The 24,005-nt window shown below is 46.0% G+C and overlaps 1 protein-coding gene across 1 annotated transcript; it reads left to right on the top strand.

Annotated features, from left to right (window-relative positions):
- Nucleotides 1–744: 744 nt before the first annotated feature.
- On the top strand, nucleotides 745–16,702 carry CLEC19A (C-type lectin domain containing 19A). The gene is made up of 5 exons (XM_027961772.3): nucleotides 745–890; nucleotides 4,186–4,351; nucleotides 11,100–11,193; nucleotides 14,441–14,573; nucleotides 16,085–16,702. Exons 2-5 carry the CDS (start codon nucleotides 4,188–4,190, stop codon nucleotides 16,162–16,164), a joined length of 471 nt encoding a protein of 156 aa, XP_027817573.1. The 5' UTR covers nucleotides 745–890; nucleotides 4,186–4,187; the 3' UTR covers nucleotides 16,165–16,702.
- The last annotated feature ends 7,303 nt before the right edge of the window (nucleotides 16,703–24,005 follow it).

Here is a 24,005-nt window from a genome sequence, read left to right as displayed (position 1 = left end):
TCAAAAATAGTTCATATCAAATAAAACACAAAGGTAGAGTGAATATATGGGGTTTCCTAGGGTGGATCTGGGAACAGGTAAAGAAAAAACTGGTGAAATCTGAATAAAACGCGTAGTTTAGTGAAGAGTGCATGCATGCTAAGTTGCTTCAGTCGCATCTGACTCTTTGTCACCCCACGGACTGTAGCCTGCCAGGTTCCTCTGTCCATGGAATTCTCCGGGCAAGAGTACTGGAGCGGGTTGCCAGTGCCCTCCTCCAGGGCACCCGCTCCACCCAGGGATCGAACCCTAGTCTCACGTCTCCTGCATTGGCAGCCAGGTTCTTTACCACTAGCACCACCTGGGAAGCCCCGAAGAGTACGTACCTACGCTAATTTCTCAGTTGTGACAAACGTACCATGGAAATGTTAAGATAGTAACATTAGGAGAAACTGAATGAAGTATATTCAAGGACTCTGTATACCATTTTTGCAACTTATCTGTAAAGCTAAATTTATTCCAAATTAAAAGTTGTGGTTTGTTTTTTTTTTTTTTTTTAATGAAAAAAAAAGAGAGGACAATGAGGGTGGAAACTTCCAGATCAGACTTTATGGTAAATTGGAGAGCAGAAAATGGCTCCCCTATAGACATCTAGAAATGCAGATAAACTTTACAAACATCCACTGAAAAGTAAGCTGGGCTTCCAAGAAAGTGTTTGGAGCGCCCAAGGGCAGGAAACGAAAAAAAGAAACCAAAGCAGTGGGCACATGCGCAGCAGCGCTCTGGGTGCGGAGTCGGCCTCCCTAATAACGAGGCTAGCGTTTTACATCCACCCGGGGCGCGGGGGATGACGGCTGAGCCATTTGAAGCAGAACACTGAGAGCGGGATCCCCTCATAGAGCAGAGAGAAGGTAAAAAGTTTCACCTTCGGGGGAAGATTACACCGGATGAGGAGCGGGGAATCCTCCCGCTGTGGGAGAGATGACAAAGAGTTTGTCACCTCTTTCAGACTCGGGATGAAAAGCAAGGCTTGCCCTCTGCCTCTGCCCCATCCTTCCGTGAAGTCTGTACGGTTAAATTTAACCACAGTGTTCTAGGCCCTGGGCTTTTAAGCCACGGGTTTGTGACAGTTTTACATTTTAACTGTAAAATTAGCGAAAGAACCCGAACTCTACTTCTAATCAGTTTTCTGGTGCGTTTTTGTTGAAGAAACTACAGATGGGCCGAGGAGTGTGGACATTTGCTGTGATGTTTTGTGTTGTGGCTCCCTGAGGTTATTTTACATTTTGGAATTCGGCTTTCCATCTAGGGCAGGAATTCTGTGGACATTTTGTTGTTGGTTTTGGGTTTTTTTAATGTTTGTTTATTTATTTGACTGCCCCAGCTCTTAGCTGCAGCATGCAAGGTCTTTGCTCTTGCTTGGGTCATGCAGGATATTTAGTTGCAGCAAGTTGAACCCAGGCTCCCTGCATTGGGAGTGTGGAGTCTTAGCCCCTTAGGGGGACAACCAGGAAGTCCCCCTATTGACATTTCACGTGTGAAAATGCTTTGTTGTGGGGGCTGTCCTGGGCATTGTAGAATGTTTAGCAGCATTTCTGGCCTCTACCCATTGGATGCCAATAGGCCCACCACCAAGAATGTCTCTAGGCATTGCTTCCTGTCCCCTGGGAATCGAAATCACCCCTGGTTGAGAACCAGTGCTCCAGGAGATCAAATAAGGGTTGGGGGTTGGGGGCTGGGATGTGCCACTTTCAGATTTAGACCTGGGACAGTCCTGGGCAAACTGGGATGGTTATATCCTTTACTTCCATCTCTAGTATGAATACTTAGTATGTAAAGTAATTGTAGGATGGGTGAGAGTGGGGAAAGTCATTTAGCATCAGCAAATATCGTCTTGGGCCAGTTGTTCCAGCCAACTCCTGCACAGACATGGCCAAGTGCTCACCAATGTGTGTCCTTGGTTATAAGTGATGGGTGAATGGTAGATGGAAATGGCTTGCTGCTTCTCATTCATGCAAAGGGGGAAATGCTCCAAAAGGAGACCCTTGGGAGTGATTCAGCTGCCTCTCTCTGTGAGGAAGGCACTGGCAAAGTCCCCACAGGGAGCTCAGCAACACCCAGCCTCACAAGGGGTCCTTCAGCCCTCTCAGCTTCGAGGCAATGCCCTCCTAGACCAGTGCTCTCGACTGAGAAAGGAGACTGAGGTCCAGAGAGGAGCAGGGAAGGGACAGGGGTACTGAGCCCACTAAGTCCATAACGCCCTTTGCATATAAGGGAGGGTTAAGAGAGCAGATTTTGGATCAGCTGACCCCAGTTTGGATACTGGCACTCTGAAAGACGATTGGCCAGGACTGGCGGGGAGGGGTGGAACAAGCCAGGATTGACCAGTACAGCAGCCTGGGATGAGGGGAGGGCTGGTTCTGGTCAAACAGAAAAGCCCAGTGGCTTTCATTGGGGACAGATAGCCCCCAGCTGGAAGCTGCCTGCCTACGTGTGTGTGTTAGTTGCTCAGTCGTGTCCACCTCTTTGCGACCCCATGGATTATAGCCCACCAGGCTCCTCCATCCATGGGATTTTCCAGGCAAGAATACTGGAGTGGGTTGTCATTTCCTTCTCAAGGGGGTCTTCCTGACCCAGGGACTGAACCTGGGTCTCCCGAATTGCGGTCATACTCTTTACTGTCTGAGCCACCAGGGAAACTCAGCTCTGTTGATTAAAGCAACTGTCCCTTTCCTTCCTGGAAAAACTCATAGAGTTGTATGTGTACATTCACTGGGCCTGTACTCATTAGCTTCAGTCGTGTCCAAGTCTCTGTGACCCCACAGACTGTAGCCCACCAGGCTCCTCTGTCCCTGGGATTTCCCAGGCAAGACTACTGGATTGGCTTACCATTTCCTTCTCAGGGGGATCTTCCCCACCCAGGGATTGAACCTGCATCTCCTACATTGGCAGGCGGGTTCTTTACCCCTGAGCCACGAGGGAAGCCCCAGCCAGTCTTTGGCACATCATAAATGCTCAGTAAATGGGGTCCACTACTTCCTTATTCATGAGCCCAGCCAGCTAACAGAGTGGTTTTGAAGGCAAAGATCCACACCCTGGGCACCACAAGAGGTGCCAGCCTGACCGCTGAGAAGGAAAGGAAGGTGCTAGCATTATATGGCATTGAGACGCACAGCTGGGGCTGGGACCCAGGCTTCTGGGCTCCAGTCTAACAATTTCACCACTGCCTGGTACCTGCTCTTACAGATGAACCACACATCCAAGTTCCAGGCAGATTCTCAGCACACCTGTCTTCCCCGGCTTGGCCATCTTCAATCGTGGTTTTCCAAACCCGCTAAGAGGCCCCCAGAGGGGCTGAGAGTTTGGAGAACTTTACTGTCCCCTTTCAGAATTAAGAACACGTCCTGAACCCCAGTAGTCATGGGCTAAAGATATAAATAATCTTGGCTGTCCTTTGTCATTAAACATGTAGGGAAATATCCGCTTTTGCCAGAGGGTCCAGAATTGCAGATTGAAATAAGATATCATTTTTTTTTGCCTATAACATTTGCAAAGATTGCCATTAAAGTGGTAACAGTGCTGGCAAGGGCACGATGAGATGGGCATTCTCAGACATCACAGTGGGAGTAGAAATTGCTTTCAGGAGGCAATTTAGCAAATTATATCAAAGCCTTAAAAATCTCTCCCCAGAAAATCAGAAGTGTTGCAAAAGCTTTGTAGACAAGGCTGTTCATCTCAGCACTTTTTCTAATTGTTTCTTTTAAAAAGAGGAAACAATATAATTAGACCAAAATAGGGAATGATTAAATAAACTTGGGGGGGGGGTGGGGTGGACACTCAGGGGAGTATTCAAGAGCTGTTTGAAACAATGTTTACAAAAATTTATAATGATATGAGGGGAAATGCTTATACTCTAATTTTTAGAAATCAGAATACCGATGGGGGTTTATGGACAATATAATCACAACTGCATTTTGAAAAATCACTGCCTTCAACATGACAAGAAGAAAAACACTCCAAGGCAGTAACGTTTTCCAAGGATTCTATAACGAATACATATTACCTTTACTATTTTGTAAATTTTAGGCATGTGTTAATCATACTGGGATCACTTTTTACTTTTATACTTTAAAAGATGTCATAAGCCATAGTATCAATGTTCACATGGCCAGCCTTCTTCCCAGTCCATTTTCTCTCTGTCCCCAGCCATGCCAGAGCTGCCCCAGGCTTCCCTGTGCCCACTGTTCTGGATGGAGTTCAAAGGCCACTGCTACAGATTTTTCCCTCTCAATAAGACCTGGGCTGAGGCTGACTTCTACTGCTCAGAGTTCTCCATTGGCAGGAAGTCTGCCAAACTGGCCTCCATCCACAGGTGAGTGGACTCCTCTGTCCTTTGTAGCCCAGTCAAGCACCCCCTTGGAAAGGGATGTAGAGAATGGTGTCTTCCATTGGTATTTCTCTTTGGTAATTTCAGCTGTTATTGTCACTGAAACTGGCCTTGGAAGTAGAGGACAAAGCATTTAGCAAGGGTTGCAAACAGCAGGCTGGAAGGTCTGTTTTTATAAGTGCCAAACTATGCCATGCCTTTTCCAGTATCACAGGGGGGTTGAACCAATGAAACAATCCATACAATATACATGTAAATAGCATAACATAAAGCGTAATAACTGACAATTATTTCCTAAGAGTTGGGCTTTCCAGGTGGCTCTAGTGGTAAAGCATCTGCCTGCCAAAGCAGGAGACACAAGAGATGCAGGTTTGATCCCTGGGTTGAGAAGATCCCCTGGCACCAGACTCCAGCATTCTTGCCTGGAGAATCCCATGGACAGAGGAGCCTGGCAGGCTACAGTCCATGGGGTTGCAAAGAGTCAGACGCAACTGAAGTGACTTAGCATGCATGCTAAGCATCAAGTTCCTGCAAACCATATTAGGTTGGTACCCTCATGTCACAGAGAGGAACCTAAGGCTCCAAGAAGGTATCTTGCTATGAAGTGGTAGAGCCAGGATTTGAACCTGAGCAGCTGGGTTCCATAGCCCACCCACCAAGCCTCCTTCAACATTCCTCCATGCCTCCCAAGCCCCAGCCACACTGACCATCTTGACATTCTCCAGTGTGGTCTAGCCCATTTACTCCTGCATATCTGCACATTCTGTTCCCCCAACTGGGAACTCCCATCCTGTCTTCTCCAGGTAGACTCTTCCTTAACCTTCCAGACTCAGCTCTGCCATCTCTGCACTGAAGTCACTCCAGACTTGGTAGCAACTGACCGCACACATCCACCTCCCCAGGAGCACTTTCTTCATCACTTTAGTGACTTCTTTTCACATATGATTTCCTTGCTGATTTGTGGGTTCTTTGAAGCCAGGTGTGATGCGTTCCATTGCCACTAAGCTACAAATTTACAGTCTTGCCTGATTTTCCAAGAATCTCCGAGCCTTGAAGTTAGAACCCTGGTTGGTTGTTTATGCTTCAGAGTTGCCAAGTTTGGTTACAAACGGGGAAGGGGTCCTCAATCTTGGTTAAAAACAAACAAACAAACAAACTCTTGAGTCCTCACATTGATTCATCTACCAGTGTATCCACTGTATCCTGGGTGGTGCTGAAGAATATAGTGAGGCAATCAACATCTGACCAGGAAAACAGGAACCGCTACAAATGTTTAACATGGAGTCTCATACATTCGCAAGTGATGGACTCTTGAGTATTTAAAGATGCAGTAGTTTTTCTAGAGATTCACACCAGCAGGAAGCCAGCTCTACCTGTAACTGGAGGGCAGTTCAGTCCTATGAGAGCTGGAGCCGCAGAAACCAGGCAGCCCCTGCCAGCACCTCCCCAGGCAGAGAGAGAACGAATCACCCTGGCTTCTCTCTCCCTCCCAGCCTCCATCAGTGCCTCCCCTTGCATGGAGGGCAGCTGACGTGGAAGCCTGAGCAAGGCAGTCTTCAAAGTCAAATCCCCTGTGATACAGAGCTCAGTGCAGCATATGACTGGCACGTATAAGGATGGATAAAATAAGTTCCCCCAAATTCCCGGCCTATAGAGGAAAATTAAATATATGTAATAAAGAGGAAATTTAAAGGTGATTCCACATGATTTCCCTTTGGTGGTCCACAGGAAGGACAGCCCAGCCTGCCCCATGGATCCCTTGGCTTAATAGGTACTAGGAAGGATTCCAGGTAGATCTGGGGGTTTTCCAACAGCCCCTGACTCAAATTCTGTTCTTTTCTGCCTCAACTTGCCTCCTTTCTCTCTTCTGAATTCCTGACATCCCTCTTTTTTTTTCTCATATAAATGTTCCTCAAATTTTATGCTAGCATCTCCTATCTTATACAGGTAGTTTTCCACTCTGGCATATGATACTTTGCTGAAAACATGTAGAAAAGTTGAATTTGCACAACACATTCATCTGTTATTAACCAAGTTCAGTTCCCATAAAGCTAGACAATATTATAAAATCTCTAATTACATCTTGTCTCTGAGACACAATCCAATTCTCTAATTCTGGCATTTTTTTCATGCTTTGTAATTTTGTTCTTTTCCTTCATAATTAAACGCACAATCAACTTATGTTCATGGAGCATCTAATTAAAGTTTAAGTTTCTCATCGTTTCAGCTTACCTAATAATTTCCATCTTTGCTTCAAGTGACAGTTGAATTGAATTAAGTTCATTTGATTTTCGCTCGTTATTACTTACAGTAGCACCTCGGGCATTTCTATCTCCCAGTTATTTTGACCACATATGGGGAAAACACAATAAAATATTGAAATAGTTTTCCAAGCAGGTGCCATTGAACAAAAGTGGCTCTCAGTTCAGTCACTCAGTCATGTCCGACTCTTTGTGACCCCGTGAACCACGGCACGCCAGGCCTCCTGTCCATCACCAACTCCTGGAGTTTACCCAAACTCATGTCCATTGAGTCAGTGATGCCATCCAACCATCTCATCCTCTGTCGTCCCCTTCTCCTCCTGCCTTCAATCTTTCCCAACATCAGGGTCTTTTCAAATGAGTCAGCACTTCGCATCAGAGGGCCAAAATATTGGAGTTTCAGGTTCAGCATCAGTCCTTCCAGTGAACACCCAGGACTGATTTCCTTTAGGATGGACTGGTTGGATCTCCTTGCAGTCCAAGGGACTCTCAAAAGTCTTCTCCAACACCACAGTTCAAAAGCATCAATTCTTTGGCGCTCAGCTTTCCTTATAGTCCAACCCTAACATCCATACATGACTACTGGAAAAACCATAGCCTTGACTAGACGGACCTTTGTTGACAAAGTGTCTCTGCTTTTTAATATGCTGTCTAGGTTGGTCATAACTTTGCTTCCAAGGAGTAAGCATCTTTTAATTTGATGGCTGCAATCACCATCTGCAGTGATTTTGGAGCCCCCCTCCAAATAAAGTCAGCCACTGTTTCCACTGTTTCCCCATCTATTTGCCATGAAGTGATGGGACTGGATGCTGTGATCTTAGTTTTCTGAATGTTGAGCTCTAAGCCAACTTTTTCACTCTCCTCTTTCACTTTCATCAAGGGGCTCTTTAGTTCTTCACTTTCTGCCATAAGGGTGGTATCATCTGCATATCTGAGGTTATAGATATTTCTCCTGGCAATCTTGACTCCAGCTTGTGCTTCCTCCAGCCCAGCGTTGGATCCATCCATCCAGCCCAGGTGGATCTAGTGCCCTTTTAATGGCAGGGCAGCCACTCCCCTAGATGACCACTCACCACACATGTTCAGCAGTTAATCTAGGACACTATGAATTGTGCATGAGAGGGGCACATGGGAATGCCTGTGCTTCGCTGGATAGGACCAACAGCAAAGACACATTGGACTGAAGAATACTTTGTCCTCCCCCCCAAATCATACCACTCTAATGTTAGACAAAACACATGGTCTTGGAACATCAACACTGAGCAGAGACTGGTGGTGGTGTGAGATAAGATGCCATATAGAAATAAGGTGTGAGATTGGTCCATGTGGTCCTTGCAGCCCATTTGTAGAGAAGAGACCTTGAGAAATGGCTTCCCAGGTGGCACTAGTGGTAAAGAACCTGCCTGCCAATGCAAGAGACATAAGAGGCACGGGTTCGATCCCTGCTTTGGGAAGATCCCCTGGAGGAAGGCATGGCAACCCATTCCAGTATTCTTGCCTGGAGAATCCTATGGACTGAAGAGCCTGGCAGGCTATAGTCCACAATGTCACAAAGAGTCAGACAGGACTGAAGTGACTTAGCATGCACACACAACCTTGAGAAGCAGAAAACTAAGCCATCCAGCCCACCCTGGGGAGCATGGAAACTTTCTGCTACAGGTGTTCAAGTATTATATAGAGGGTGCTCACAGAATGTTTCCTGGAAGAACTAGTCCTGAATCAGGATCTTGAAGGTTTGGGAAGCTTAGGGGATGGGAACAGCAGATGTTATAAAGGAAAAAATTAAGAGGGCTTTAGAGTTAGGCAGCCACAGGCTAGTCCCCGCTCCACCACTTCCTGCCTGGTGATCTTACCCAAGTCACATAAATTCTCTGAGTCAGAATCCTTAGCTGGGAAACATCAATAGTTACACTGAGCTTTTAAGATTGAGGATTTTAGAGGAGATAATGGATCTGACGTTCTTACACAAGCACTCAGGTAACACAATGCTTCATAGTGAGAGTTGTTAATTATTTTTATTAATTGTAATCATGGGCTACCCTGGTGGCTCAGAAGGTAAAACTTCTACCCACAATGCGGGAGACCTGGGTTCGATCCCTGGGTCAGGAAGATCCCCTGGAGAAGGACATGGCAACCCCACTCCAGTATTCCTGCCTGGAGAATCCCATAGATGGAGGAGCCTGGTGGGATATATATATAGTCCATGGGGTCGCAGGGAGTCGGACACGACTGAGTGACTTCACTTTCACTTAATCATGGATGTCTCAAGAGGTCAGCACTTACTTAGTGTGCCCACATCAGATCTTCTTTCTGAGGGCAAGTAAGCCTTGCCCCACCCGCCATCTTTCCTCTCCACTGCTTCTGATATCTATCTTGGCCCATTTAGGCTGCTGTTACAAAAATATCACAGACTGGGTCACTGATAAACAACAGAAATGTGTTTCTCACAGTTCTGGAGCCCAAGATCAGAGCGCCTTGTGCTGTCAAGTTCTGGTGAGGGCTCACTCCCCAGTTTGCAGCTGGTCATCGTCACGCTGCATCCTCACGAGGCAGAAGGAGCAAGGACGCTCTCTAGGGCCTCTTTTATAAGGGCACTAATCCCACTCATGAGGGCTTCACCCTCATGAACTACTCACCTCCCAGGGGCCCCACCTCTTAATACAGTGACATCAGGAGTTAGCATCTCAATATATGAATTTGGGGGAGGGGCACATTCAATTTATAACAATTTTGATTAGCAACTCCTAGTATGAGACTGCCTAGAATACTGTGTAAGAAAGATTCTGAGAACCAGAATTCTGAGTGCTTCTGGGATGGATTAGTAATGTCTTCCACAAACACATAATTAAGGAGTGTTATTATGTGTGCTTAGGGCTTCCTTTATAGCTCAGCAGTCAAGAGTCTGCCTGCAATGCAGGAGACCTGGGTTCAATTCCTGGGTCAGGAAGATCCCCTGGAGTAGGAAATGGCAACCCACTCCAGTATTCTTGCCTGGAGAATCCCATGGACAGAGGAGCCTGGCAGGCTACAGTCTGTGGGGTTGCAAGAGTCAGACATGACTAAGCACACACAGCACAGCACAGTGTTATGTGTGCTTGGACTTGCTACCAAAACCGTAAGCAAAATGAAATTGATGGGCAGGTGTTCTAGACAAGGTGGCAGCCTATAGACAGTGGCCACTTAGAAGAAGCCATCAGGAGCAGATGTAATCTGTTGCAACATAAAGGATACCTCAGCATAATCCTGTTTTGAAAGGAGTTATAGATTAAGTGTTCTTTTAGGCAGCAGACTACTTCCAGGGTCCTCCACCAATTTCTTTTGTTAGGTAAATTACTTTATAAGCTCTTTGAAATAGGAGGTGAGAATTGCACCAATGCTTTCTGCTGTGTTTTAAATGTTTTGGTCCCCACAAGATTCATATGGTGAAATTCTAATGCCCCATGTGATGCTGTTAGGAAGTGGGGCCTTTGGGAGATGCTTAAGCTCTGAGGATGATGCCCTCATGAATAGGATTAGTGCCTTTATAAAAGAAGCTCCACAGAGCTCCCCTGCTGCCATGAGGGGGCACAGCAAGAAGTATGCACCCAGAGGTGCACTCACCTGGCCATGCTGGCACCCTGTTCTTGCATTTCCCAGCCTCCAGAACTGCGAGAAATAAATTCCTATAGTTCATAAACCACCCAGACTGTGGTATTTTGTTGTAGCAGCCTGAATGGCCTAAGACACCTGTTGAAGAGGGTGGATGGTTAATTGCAGGATTTGGTTTTAGTGAGTCGATTTTGCAAGTTCAAGCCTCTAGCTGAATTTTCCAGCAAACTCAAAGATTTTGAAGACGTTCTGTGAGAAAAAAAAAAATTAGGAGAGAGGAGGCTATGTAAGGACTGGCACTGTAGGGGGCAGGGGCTTTTGAGAAAGAGCAGAACATCCAGTGGAGATTTTTGTTATTTGGTATGTGCAATACAATGTCAATGCCTTTTTTTGTCTCTTCAATATCATCTACCTTATTTGCTAGTGTTTTTGAGACAGACTTAAATTTATAGGATGAATAACAGTGCTGAGTCCTGCTTTGCACTGGCATGGAAAAAATGCAGAAATGCCCCTGACAGGACAGCCCGTGTGGGTGCCCTAGTTAAAAAAGAAAAAAGGAGAAAGCCAGGTTGCATCACATCCTCTATTTACTTTGATCCAGTCGGACACGACTGAGCGACTTCACTTTCCCTTTTCACTTTCATGCATTGGAGAAGGAAATGGCAACCCACTCCAGTGTTCTTGCCTGGAGAATCCCAGGGACGGGGGAGCCTGGTGGGCTACCGTCTATGGGGTCGCACAGAGTCAGACACGGCTGAAGTGCTTAGCAGCAGCAGCAGCAGCAGCAGCAGCAGAAGGGTTAACAAAGGCTGCTGTCGATTTGTAACTCAATCCTGCGCCAAGAGGCAACGAGTAACATGTACCTGGGTTTCTTACCTTTGCAGCTGGGAGGAGAATGTCTTTGTATATGACCTTGTGAACAGCTGTGTTCCTGGGATCCCAGCTGACATCTGGACAGGGCTTCACGATCACAGGCAGGTGAGGAAGTGCTGGCCATCAGGCCCTCTTGGAAGCTCCAGCCAAGATTCCACTTTGATTTAACCAGCTTTTCACGTGGAACCTACATGAAATGTGCCGGGTCCCTGCCACATGTCCTGCATACAGAGAAATCAGACGCCAAGACACCCCGGTTAGAATACGATAAACGTTGTGAAAGAGAGGAGAAAGGAAACATATCAGATGGGCAGTGATGGGCTCCGTTTAGGTTTGGATTCTCAAAAAAACAGACACAAAAACTTGATTAGATGGGTAAGAGGCTTTTGAGGGAAAATATCTGCAAAGGAGAAAAAGAAGACAGGTATGTGGCAGGAGGGAAGACTTTCAGCCCATGACGAGCCCTGTGAAAGGAGATGGGGGAGGGTGGGATGGGGAGAGCCTCAGATTGCAGAACACTCTGGAAAGTCTGGGCTAAGCCAATGGGATGTCCCCTGGCAGAGGATGCCCGTTCCAGGACTCCCACTTGGGCAGGAGTGGGCCAGCACAAATACCTGTGATCAGGAAGGAAGCATGTTCTCCCTGTGAATGCAGTGCTGGGTCCAAGGAGCTGTCACCCTCAGCCATGCTCCCTCAACAGATCTTCCTGAAGGAGCTCTGAGCAGGGCACGTCTACAGCTGCTGGAGCCTCCCTGAGGAAGAAACATTTAAGCTAATGTCCAGTGGACAAATAGGAGTCAGTCAGAGGAAGAGCATTCCAGGCAGCTAGGCATGGGCAAAGGTCTTGAGGTGAGAGAGTCACAGCACACTCAAGGACACTGAAGACCAGTGTGTCTGGGAGGCAGTGGGGCAGGAGCAGGTGGAATGATGGTGGGAGAACAAGGCCAAAGAGGGCTAGCTTGGGCCAGATCGCATACCTGGCAATATCACAGCAGACTCCACCTGGAGATGTTGTCTGCTGACTTACCCCGGGCAGGCTGCATCCTGAGCCTCGCTCCCATATGTACACCTCCAACCCTGCCTCAGAGCACCGCAGGGAATAGGATTCCATTTCCAGCGCCTGTTCTACCATTTAGTTTATGGTAGCTGACTCGGGCCTTCCCAGGTGGCGCTAGTGGTAAGAACCCACCTGCCAATGCAGGAGATGTAAGGGACATGGGCTCATTCTCTGGATTGGGAAGATCCCCTGGAGGAGGGCATGGCCACCCACTCCATTATTATTGCCTGGAGAATCCCATGGACAGAGGAGCCTGGCAAGTTACAGTCCACAGTGTCACAGAGTCACACATGACTGAAGCAGCTTAGCACACACACACAGGTGACTTTGAGACAATTTTTTTTTTTTTTAATATCTCTGGGCTTCAGTTTTCTCAGCTATAAAATGGAGTGATAGTAACAGTGCCTGGTTGTACAAAGTAAATGGACCAATATATGTAAAGGATTTAGCCTGCGCTTCGCACAAGCTCTCTTGACACAAGAGCTCATTTAGGGTGGTTGAACTCGCTTATCAGTGAAGCAGAAGTAACAGCAGTGGCCAGGCTCAGTAAAGATAGTTTAACAATCAGTAGAATTCACCTGGCAAGAACTTGTATAGATGTTGTAACTTAAAAAAAGAACTAAAATGTCCCATTATAATAGTAATTTTAAAATTGGCTTATGAATACACTTAGAGTTAAGAAACTTGTATTACAAGACTTCAGAATAAGAATAACAAATGATACAGTAAAAGGACTTGCTTTTATATTTTTCTTTTCAGTCCTAGGCACCACATGCAAGGCACTAGTTAAATCTCTTAGTGCTTTTAACCTCATTCAGTTCTCACAATAATTCTCTGAGGGAGATATTCAGTCCATTTTACAGGCGTGGAAACTGAGGCTCAGAGAAGTTAAGTAAGTTGTCTAGATTGCAGAGCTAGGAAGTGAGAGGAGCTGGAATCCCAGGCTCTAGTCTCTCTCCCAGAAGGTGCATGCAATTTCCATTATACAACGTGGCTTCCATAATCATTGATGTTTCAGTAGAGACCCTTCTAAAAACTTGAATAAATGGAGAAATGACTTTTGTTCCAGGGCATTGCAAGGAAGTCATTCTTTCCACAGTTAATTTGCACATTTATTGCAACACCAATCAGATTCCCAACAGGACTTTTCTTGTAATTGGTCAGAGTGGTTCCACAGCAGACAAGAAAAATACACGCTATTTGGACAGATAGAAAAAAGATGAAGGATGATTTCCACTCACTGGTAGAAAAAAAAATTTTTTAATGTAATAGTTAGGGTCTTGAGTACTGGAGTCAGATAGACCTGGGCTTAAATCCTGGCACTAATGCTTTATTAACTATGTGAATTTGGGTAGACTAATCTAAGTTCCAGTTTTTTCATCTATAAAATGGAGATGACAATTTCTGCTTTGCCGGATGGTGAGGACAAAATGCCCACCTGGCATGATATATAATAAACCCTCAACAAACAACAGCTAGTAATATTCCCAGCTAGAGCTGGAACCAAACTCAGGCTTGGCTGCTCATTGCTCAAAAGACAGTGTTTGAGAGACAGGGTTGGTGGGATAAGAAAGATGCTGTATTCTGAAAACCTGGGGAGATGGCGGATGGGTCCCCCAAACTGTCTCCCAGTTGCTGATTAGGAGGCAAAGGTTTTCAAGGGGAGTTTCAGGAGTGCACAGGCAGGGGGCTGCATGCAGAACAGCACAATCAGCTCCCACAGTCATCATGAAACTTGTCACACAGTGGTCAGATCAGCATCATCTTGATCCTTCAACTCCAGGATCAGTTTGCCCTTATTTCCTTGAAGCCAGTTCTGGGTACTGTGCCAGCCATAGATCCAGTACTGCCCAAGATGGAGAAGCTTGTCAGAGCTGCAGTCTGGTCCTCATGCTGTCAGCTTTTCCCCTCTTGTGCCAGTTTCAGTAGGTTGCAAAACAGCTCAGGTGTGTGCATTGGACACTGTCATCTCTATCTTCAGGGAGGAACTAAAGATTCTGTGATTCCAGTGTCCTAATCATTAACTGTTTGAACCTGCTCTTCTGTGACTCACGAGAGGCCTGGGAGACTACAGCTTTTCTACAAGCAAGAGGCAGGGGACATGAAGGGGCTTTTGTGCCCACAGGGTTTCACCATTACCAATTATGGTGGTAATAATAGTATATCATATAAAAGCGAGGGCTTCTGCACTGTTAGATATGAAGGCATTAGATGTTACTCCAAGCTGGAGATGGCCTGAATGCCTGATCTTTCTCTCCTTGGCTTGCTTCCTTGCTCCTGGTTGCGACCCCCCAGGAAGGGAAGTTTGAATGGACGGACGGCTCACCCTATGACTACAGCTACTGGGATGGGAGCCAGCCGGACGACGGTGTCCATGCAGACCCAGAAGAGGAGGACTGCGTGCAGATATGGTACCGGCCCACCAGCGGTGGGTGCCCCTGAGACAGGGCTCTTGCAGGGGTGCTGGGAGGCACCAGGGATGGTCGAGGCACTGTGAGTTATTCAACACCTTGGAGAGTGGCCAGAGGTCCCTTGCGGGTGTTACGGACGTGGCCATTCTCTGTGGTGGATGCATTTTAAATAATAATTAATGGTGTGTTGTTGACATGCAAACTGTGATTTGGATGAAAAGACATTAGAGACAGAAGCATGAAAAGAAAGCAAGAAACTTGCATAGAGACCAAAGGATGGTGCTATTATATCAGCTCACCAACGCACTAAATGTGGCTCGCGCTCATAGACATTAGAACAGACGGAAGCCAGGAGGAGTGCGCAGGCGCAGTAGTGAAAAGCGTGCCCAGTCGGGCGGAAGTCCTGGCCCTGTTGCGTTCTAACTCTGCATGCTTGAGGCAATAGCTTATTCTCTCTGAGATTCGCTTTCCTTGTCTATAAAATGGATTTAATCATCGGTCCTACCCACAGGGCTCTTCTGAGCACTGAAGGAAATACAGCTGATAAGCCTAGTGGCAAGAGCATGGACTCTGGAGTTGAATGTCCTTGTCTGAATTCCAGCTCCACCGCTTATAAATTGGGTAGCCAACTTCTTGGTGCCTCAGATTCTTCATCCATAAAATGGGGCTGCTGCTGCTGCTGCTAAGTCGCTTCAGTTGTATCCGACTTTGTGCGACCCCATATACGGCAGCCCACCAGGCTCCTCTGTCCCTGGGATTCTCCAGGCAAGAATACTGGAGTGGGTTGCCGTTTCCTTCTCCAATGCATGAAAGTGAAAAGTGAAAGTAAAGTCGCTCAGCCGTGTCCGACTCTTAGCGACCCCATGGACTGCAGCCTACCAGGGTCCTCTGTCCATGGGATTTTCCAGGCAGGAGTACTGGAATGGGTTGCCATTAACTCAAGGGGTTGACGGGAAGGAAAAAGAAGATAAGGGGCATAAAGTGACTACAGTGGTTTGCATGTGCTATCAGCAGTCATCACCATCATTATGAACATCATCACTGCTCATACCAATCTTGAGAAATAAAAATTATTAATATTTCCACTTTACAGATTAAGAAACTGAGGCTCAGAGAAGTTAAGTGATTTGTTTGAGCTTTCACAGCAAGCAACTTATGGAGCTGGATTTTGATATCTACTCCAGATCCAAACACTGAACTGCTCCTTTTTCTTCTTCTGATTAGGGGAGGGAGGCATGGAACACCAAATTGCTATTCTGGGAGCCGTCTGGGAGCCTAGGAGTCAGAGCTGGGTCAAGCCTCTGAGTGAGGCTTGTCCTGCCTCTCCACAATAGCAAGTCAACACTAGCCTTAGGAGAGAGTAAGGCTGGACAGCAGCCCCATCAAGCATCAGCAAGAAAGGGATGCCAGTGTAGACACCAGGCGTATGGGAGAGGACTTTTACTTTGGTGGGATGGTGGGGATACTTTTACTGTGGTAGGTGTACCTTCACACAGTCTCTGCTTCCCCCCACCCCCACCCCCCACAGCTCTGAGGTCATGGAATGATAACACCTGCAGCCGGAAGTTCCCTTTTGTCTGCAAGATCGCAGCTCTAACTTTTCACTGATCCATTCTCACCCTCACGGCGCGAGCCCAACTCCAGCATCAACTTGTAGCTGTACCTGATGTAAAGTCGACGCTCAATAAATGTCCAACACACAGTGGAGACAAATATCTCAGATAGATTTTCTACAAGCAAATCTTAAGATACAGTGTAATCAGTTGGTCACAAGTGACAGGAAACCCAACTCAGACTGGCCTGATACATGAAGGATGGTCGATTTATTGGTACAAGTAATGAAAGCCCAGGGGTTGTTCTAGATTCAGAGTTGAATCTCACTGCCCTGACTTGGGGCACACGCCCATTCTTGAAGCAGTCTCTTTGGCACATGCTGGTTGGCTAGACTCTGCTTGGATGCACATGGCTGACGCAGAGGGGTCAATATTGTCTAATCCACATGAGCCCAAACAGGAAGGTGGTTCCCCAAAGAAAATGAAAATATCACCAGACTCATACATTGCTGCTGGGAATGTAAAATGGAGAAACCATTCTGGAAAACAGTTTGGCACTTCCTTAAAAAATTAAACACAGAATTACCACATGGGCCCAGCAATTCCAGTTCTCAGCATGTACTTAACAAAATTGAAAGTAGGTTTTCAAATATGAATGGCCATAGTATTACTCACAGTAATACGCACACTACTCACAATAGCCCCAAAAGTGGAAACATCATTGAGGAGAGCACCCAGATGACCCCATCCCCACTGTCAAGGTCCCAACCAGCTGTAGCACAACAGCTGGTAGCTGTTGACTGTAGCATAACATGCTCCCTTGGTTGGGAGCTCAGGACCTTCCCAACCCAGGAATCAAACCCACGTCTCCTGCATTGCAAGTGGATTCTTTACTGTCTGAGCCACCAGGAAAGCCCAAGAATACTGGAGTGGGTACCCTTTCCCTTCTCCAGGGGAATGTCTCAACCCAGGAATCAACCCGGGGTCTCCTGCATTGCAGGCTGAGCCTTTACCAGCTGAGCCACCAGGGAAGCCCCCACCTTTGAAGTTCTGACACTTTGAGCCTCAGGCTTCATCTGCCTCCTGCCACATGAGAACTTCTTTGTCTGCAGCCAGAGGGGCTCTTGGCTTTCATTCCTGACCAAGTGCCTGATGCTTGTCCTAGCTGTTTACTTTCTGTAGAAAATCAGTCTTTTAGCAGTAGCCACAATGTAGTGATGCTTATAACTACTCTTCTGTGTCCATCGCAACCTGATACTTTGCTCCTGCTAATGTGTCCCTTCCCCACATACCACTCCCAGTTCACTCCATGGAAGTCTGAACAGTTGGTCACCACCTCACACCAGGGACTGTCATTCTGCCCACCTCCACTGAGCCTGGGGGTAAGCCATGGGGCAAATAGTGGCCATCAAAGTGGACCACATAGAGCTGAAATGGCCAGACCTTTAGCCCCATATTCCACTCAGTCACTGCTGTGGTGGTGCTGGTGGTGGTTCAGTCACTAAGTCGTGTCCAACTCTTTGCAACCCCATAGGCTGTAGCCTGCCAGGCTCTTCTGTCCATGAGATTTCCGAGGCAAGAATCACTGATGTGGGTTCCCTGAAAAGGATGTGACTTCGATTAAGGCAGGTCTCTGCAGCTGAGGCTGACCCTGTGGGAGCTGACAGCTGGAGGCCCCTCCACCCACTTCCTTGAAGCAGCGGAGCTGGGTGATACATCTCTATGTTACCAGATCTGGAATAAAAAAGACATGGGTTCACAATCAAAAAATGGGAGAAGACCTAAATAGATAATTTCTCCAAAGAAGTCATATAGATGGCCAATAGGCACATGAAAAGATGCTCAATACTGCTAATTATCAGAGCAATGTAACCAAAATCACAATGGGTATCACCTCACACTGGTCAGAATGGTCATCATTAAAAAGTCTACAAATAACAAGTGCTAGATAGAGGATGGAGACAAGGGAACCCTCCTACACTGTAGGTGGGAATGTAAATTGGTGTAGCCAGTATGGAAAACACTATGGAGTTTCCTCAAAAAAACTAAACATAAGAGTTGCATATGATTCAGCAATCCCACTCCTGAGCATATATCCAAACAAAACTATAATTCAAAAAGATACATGCATCCTAATGTTCATAGTGGCACTATTTACAATAGTCAACACAGAAATAATCAAAATGGCCATTGATAGATGAATGGATAAAGAAGATGTGTTTTATATATATATATGTGTATATATATATATATATAAAATGGAATACTACTCAGGCATAAAAGAGAATGAAGTAATGTCATTTGCAGCAACATGGATAGACCTAGAGATTATTATAATAAGTAAAGTAATTTAGACAGAGAAAAACAAGTATCATATGATATTACTTATATGTGGGATCTAAAATGTGATATAAATAAACATTTACAACACAGAAGTAGACTCATAGACATAGAAAACAAATTTATGGCTACCAAAGAGGGAAGGTGGAGAGAAGGATAAATTAGGAGTTTGGGATTAGCAGATATAAGCTACTATACATAAAATAAATAAACAACAAGGTCCTACCATATAGCACAGGGAACTTTATTCAATATCCTATAAGAAACTCTAATGAAAAAGAATATGAAAAAGAATATATATTCTTATATATATATATATATGTAACTGAATCAGTTTGCTGTACACCAGAAACTGACACAACATTGTAAATCAACTACAATTCAATAAAAACAAATTTTCAAAAAGAGATTGGTTCAAGGATTTCCCTGGTGGTCCAGTGGCCAAGACTCTGTGCGCCCAATGCAAGGGGCCCTGGTCAGGGAACTAGATCCCGCATACCACAGCTAAGGCCTGGCACACCCAAATAAGCAAATTAATTAAAATAAATTTAAAAATAACAATCAGGGTGTTTTCTAGGAAAAAAAAAAAAGACATTGGTTCAAATCTCACCAGTGCCACTTACTTTGTGACCTCTTGGAAGGGGCTTAACCTCTCTGTTTCTGTTTTCTGCTTTGTGATATGGAGATGCAGACCCTTCCAGCTTTGACTAATTCATCAGGCAGCTTTGGGAAATGAAGAGTTCTCCAAAGGGGACTTTTCCAGCAAACTAAAACTCATTCTTAAAACAACTGTATCTACTTATTCCACTTTGGGTAGAAATCTTTCTAAACTGTGTTATACATTTTCCTGCTTCCTTTAAGCAGAAGATACTCAAGATTAGTCTTTTCTTGATGACTCTGGGTCACGTGGGCTGCATCAACTTCAGATATTTTTGTCTGCTTTCGTCCTATCTGGGTGTCACCGTGCTAGTCTCTGACAGCCCACAGAGTCCCTCATCTTTTCTAGGTTGTTGCCACTGAGATGCTGTGGGCTGGGAAGCCAGGCAACCAAGCCTGAGAATATTTTGAAGGAGGAGAGAGAGAGAACTTCCCTTAGACTGCAAGACTGTCTAGGACGCCTCCACCTTCTCTCCTTCACTGGGGGGTCAGACTTGCATCCAAGTCTGATGACTTTACCAGCCTTGGCTTCCTTCCTGCTTATTTTTTTTTTTCCCTACACAGGCATTTCCTCTAAGAAAATCCTTGTGCACTTAATTTATCTTGGCACCTGCTTCTCAAAGGACCCAGAATAATACATATAGTTTAGTCAGACTGCCCTCCCAAAAGTCTGTACTAAGTTATACTCCACCCACGGTGCACAAGAGCCCCTCTTCCCCTGCACTTTTGCCAACACGTTGGTCCTGTCTTCAAATTGAACCACCAGTGAGCAGGTGGACACTCCTTCAACTCCCTCGACAGCCCTCAGGGGCACGCTAGTGGCAAGGGCATCACTGAGACTGTTTTAATGGCTGGTGACAGAAAACTCAACCCAAACTGTCTTAAACACAAAATAACTTTCATTTACTCATATGCTTGAAAAGTCCAGAGTTATCTGCCTTCAGGCTCAGCTTGATCCAGGAGTTTAAATGGTATCACCAAAGGCAATGTCTCCCTGCTCTGCCTCCATTCTGTTGGCTTGATCCTGAAGCTGCACTCTCTCCCCCTGGGGAAGCAAAAATGGCCAGTGTAAGTCTAGATCGTACACCCTTCAAGAGAAGGAGGGGTGTTTATTCTAAGAGGCCCTAGCAGTCACCTCTTCTTGTCTCATTGGCTGGACCAGGTTACTTGGCCAACTTTTAACCAATCACTCTTGCCAGGAGATTGGCTCGTTGGAAAAGGCCCTAATGCTGGGAAAAGTTGAAGGCAATGGATGAGATGGTTGGATAGCATCACTGACTCAATGGACAAGAATTTGAGCAGACTCCGGGAGACAGTGAAGAACAGGGAAGCCTAGCGTGCTTGCTGCAGTCCATTGGGTCAGAATGAGTTGGAGATGATTTAGCAGCTGAACAACAACAAACAACTGGCCAGGAAAAGAGTCTGATTGCTTTAGCCAGTCAGGTCTATGCAATCAAGCTGAAGGAAGATGACTTCCCAAAAGGAACTGGAGGTGCTGTTTTCTCAAAAGAGAGTTAATATTGAAAGTCATTTTGAAAGTAAAAAAACTATTACAAAAAGGCAGCGAGGAACCAGCTCTAAATTTCACACTGGAGGGAATGCTGAAAACATGGAGGGCTAACCGCAACCTCAGGGCAGTCTTCTCAGAGAAGGGCAGGACCAGCCTCTTGCTGCCACCAGGAGTCCTTGGAGGGAGTATTTTCTCCCGTTCTCAGTTATAAGTTGTTTATCTGTATAGCTACAAAATAATCAGGAGATGTATCAACGGTCAAAATAAACACACGGGGGCATAGTTAAGTGGTTTGCCCAATTTGAAAGATAATAATAATAAAATTTAAAACCAGGGAAGTCAGCCTTCTGTTATTTGGAAGAAAATTTCAGAGCCAACAACCCACCATCTATCTTTTTAAGAAGGCTCCGACCAGCTGGGGGTTTTCTTGAGGAAGCCATATCTTCCCTCCGAGCCTCACAAATACACCATGTTAACAGAAGATTCCAGTGCTTTCCCTTCCAACCCAGGTTTAGCCAAACAGCACTTCCTCCTAGCATCTCCTGAGTGTCAGGTACCTTGGCCATGGAAACTCATTTCCTTCTTTCAACAACTTCACCACAGGGGCTCTCTGCCTGTCGTGGAAAGTGAGAGGGGAGCTCAGAGTCAGACTTACAGCTCAAATCCCAGTGGGGCCACTTGCAAGGCGTAACCTTGAACAGGCTCCTCCAGCCTTCCACACTGCCAGTTAGGAATCCTGATGCTCCCCATAAGGTTGTGAGAGTGGAGTGAGAGATTCCGTGTTTGCACATGGTAGACACTCAGAAAGTGTTCACTCTCATTATTACGGTAGTTGAGGTGTCCTGCTTCATCAGTGAGGACAAGGAAAGAGCATTTAGCTTTCAAGCTGGATGACTTTGCCCCAACATCTTGAGAATGTCTGTGTTGCCACAGCCCCTTCCTTCTGTAATACTCTGTGATCTCTAAGGGATGTTCATCGAATTTATTATCTCTTGGACTTCCCTGATGGCTCAGATGGTAAAGCGTCTGTCTGCAACGCGGGAGACCCGGGTTCGATCCCTGGGTCAGGAAGATCCCCTGGAGAAGGAAATGGCAATCCCTTCCAGTACTACTGCCTGGAAAATCCTATGGATGGAGGAGCCTGGTAGGCTACAGTCCATGGGGTCACAAAGAGTTGGACACGACTGAGCGACTTCACTTCACTTCAAAGAAAGAAATCTGTCCACTCCCTTGAGCAGCCCCAGAATCCTGGTCCTCTTGACACTTGTCGATATCACTGCTGTAACACAGGGGTCCTGAGCTGTCCAGCTTCCCCTCTGCCACCTGTAGGGGCCTGGGCACAAGACTCTGCTGACACCTGGTGTCAAGGCAGCTGCCTGCTTGTCTCGACAGAACCCTCTGGGCAGGCACTTTTCACAATGAGTGAGACTGTGAGCACTCAGCACCCGTGGGTCCCACTCAGTCCGGTTCTCTTCTCCCTGAACCTCAGCCACAAGTGGCATGGACTCAGCTCCACATTTCAGCGAGGGACCCCTGCAGTGGCAGCTGGATCCTCAGCATTGACCACCCCCTGTGCCGGGGTGCACCTCCTCTCCCTCAGTTTGCAGGCTCCACGAGCTGAACTGCCTTCTCATTCTCATTCCTAAGACTCTCCCTCATAGACCTCCATAAGCTGGGATGGGCAACTTGGGAAACTTTTTTCTTTAGAGAGAGAGCCTGAAGTCCTAAATCAGAATGGCCAGATAGCCTAGCATGTAAGGAAACATTCAGTTTCATAGTGGAAGAGGAGGTTTTTCTCTTTCTCCTATTGGATGGGATAAAACAAGCATATAGAGACCAGTTACAAGCTAAGTTCCAAGATACTTAACAATAATAATAATTAAACTGGAAGGTCTGTCAGTAACTTACTTTTTCTTTTTAAGACTGAGTTCAAATTTACCCCAATGATAGCAACAATCACTCTTTGCTTACCTTCCGATGTGCCTTCCCAAGAGGAAAAGGAAGGGCCAGAGTGAGCGCAGAGTGAGTGCAGGCTGCTCAGCTGGGTCCAACTCTTTGCAACCCCATGGTCTATACAGTCCATGGGATTCTCCAGGCCAGAATACTGGAGTGGGTAGCCTTTCCCTTCTCCAGGGGATCTTCCCAACCCAGGGATCGAACCCAGGTCTCCCGCTCTGCAGGTGGATTCATACCAGCTGAGCCACCAGGGAAGCCCAGTAGGGCAGAGGGTCCTGGGTATTACATGTGACTCTGCATGTCTAGAGAGTGTGTAGTGAAATGTGAACATCTTCCATCATTGATGGCATAGTAGTATGGTGGATAAACAAGGTTGAAAACCATTGCCCTAAATAAAATAAGGATCAGTTAAATAAGCTATGATATGTGCTCAGTGGAATGCCTTGCAGCCTTTATGTACAGATATGAAATATGTTTTAGGCATATTATTGAGTAGTAAAAGTTGCAAGAAAAAGCATAAAATATTATATCATTTATATACCCAGATTATCCCCCACAGAATCATACTTCATCAGCAAATAATTAAAAGTCTGGAAAGACACAAAACTGACAAAACTGGGGACTTCAGAGATAGGAGTGACGGTCCCAAGGGAGAGTTTTAGTTTTATCCATAATGTTTTCTTTTTTACAGTGATCACTTATATGTGTATTATGAGGTTAAAATATGTAGGAACTTTTAATATGAAGTAAATTTTAGCCCATTCTCTCTGAAACCTTTAGGACTAGATTGGACTTGGTGACAGTGATTGGGACCTTTAGGACTAGATTGGACTTGGTGACATTGGGACAAACACGGGTATGTTCAATATACTTATTACCAAGATGCTTTCAAGAAGGTAAAACCAATTTCCACCCCAATCAGTGGAAAGATGACAAAAATAATAATATTCATTGCTGTTACTGGTTTCAATCAATAGTTCTTTGACAACCACTGAGGGTGAGCATTTTTTCACCGTGCTCTTGGGCATCTTAAACTAAGGGAAAGGGTGCCTTTTTTCCACCTCTTCCTCCCTGGGAAATGCCCAGCTCCCACAGCCCAGGGACTGTTTAATTAACACCTGCCCCCAGGAAACCAAACAAGAACCAGGCACTCAGTGAACTTGCCCTCTGCAGGAACCTATACTTCTCCCCACACCCACTGGAGTCATTGCTACTTCTCTTACAATAGAAAGACTCCAACAGTAACATTGCCCTGTCAGAGCCAAGTCTTCTAGGGAGCACTGGTCCATATTAATGATACCATATATCCGCAGGGGCGAGTCCCCAGCTGCACTGAAATCATGGATGCAGGAGAGAGATGGTGAGAAACCCTGCAGGAGGCCTCGGAGGCTCCGGGTGCGCTGTTCTCCTCCACGTGGGCCCTGGCAACTTGA

This window comes from Ovis aries, chromosome 24 (assembly GCF_016772045.2).
Source record: "Ovis aries strain OAR_USU_Benz2616 breed Rambouillet chromosome 24, ARS-UI_Ramb_v3.0, whole genome shotgun sequence".
NCBI lineage: Eukaryota > Metazoa > Chordata > Mammalia > Artiodactyla > Bovidae > Ovis > Ovis aries.
This window is presented reverse-complemented; position numbering and strand designations above follow the sequence as displayed.

Excerpts from the sequence above, each read along its gene's own strand:
- CLEC19A (XM_027961772.3), top strand. The coding sequence starts at position 4,188 with ATGCCAGAGCTGCCCCAGGCTTCCCTGTGCCCACTGTTCTGGATGGAG. Across the intron at positions 4,352-11,099 it reads AAACTGGCCTCCATCCACAG|CTGGGAGGAGAATGTCTTTG; the intron begins GTGAGTGGACTC and ends TTACCTTTGCAG. Across the intron at positions 14,574-16,084 it reads ATGGTACCGGCCCACCAGCG|CTCTGAGGTCATGGAATGAT; the intron begins GTGGGTGCCCCT and ends CACCCCCCACAG.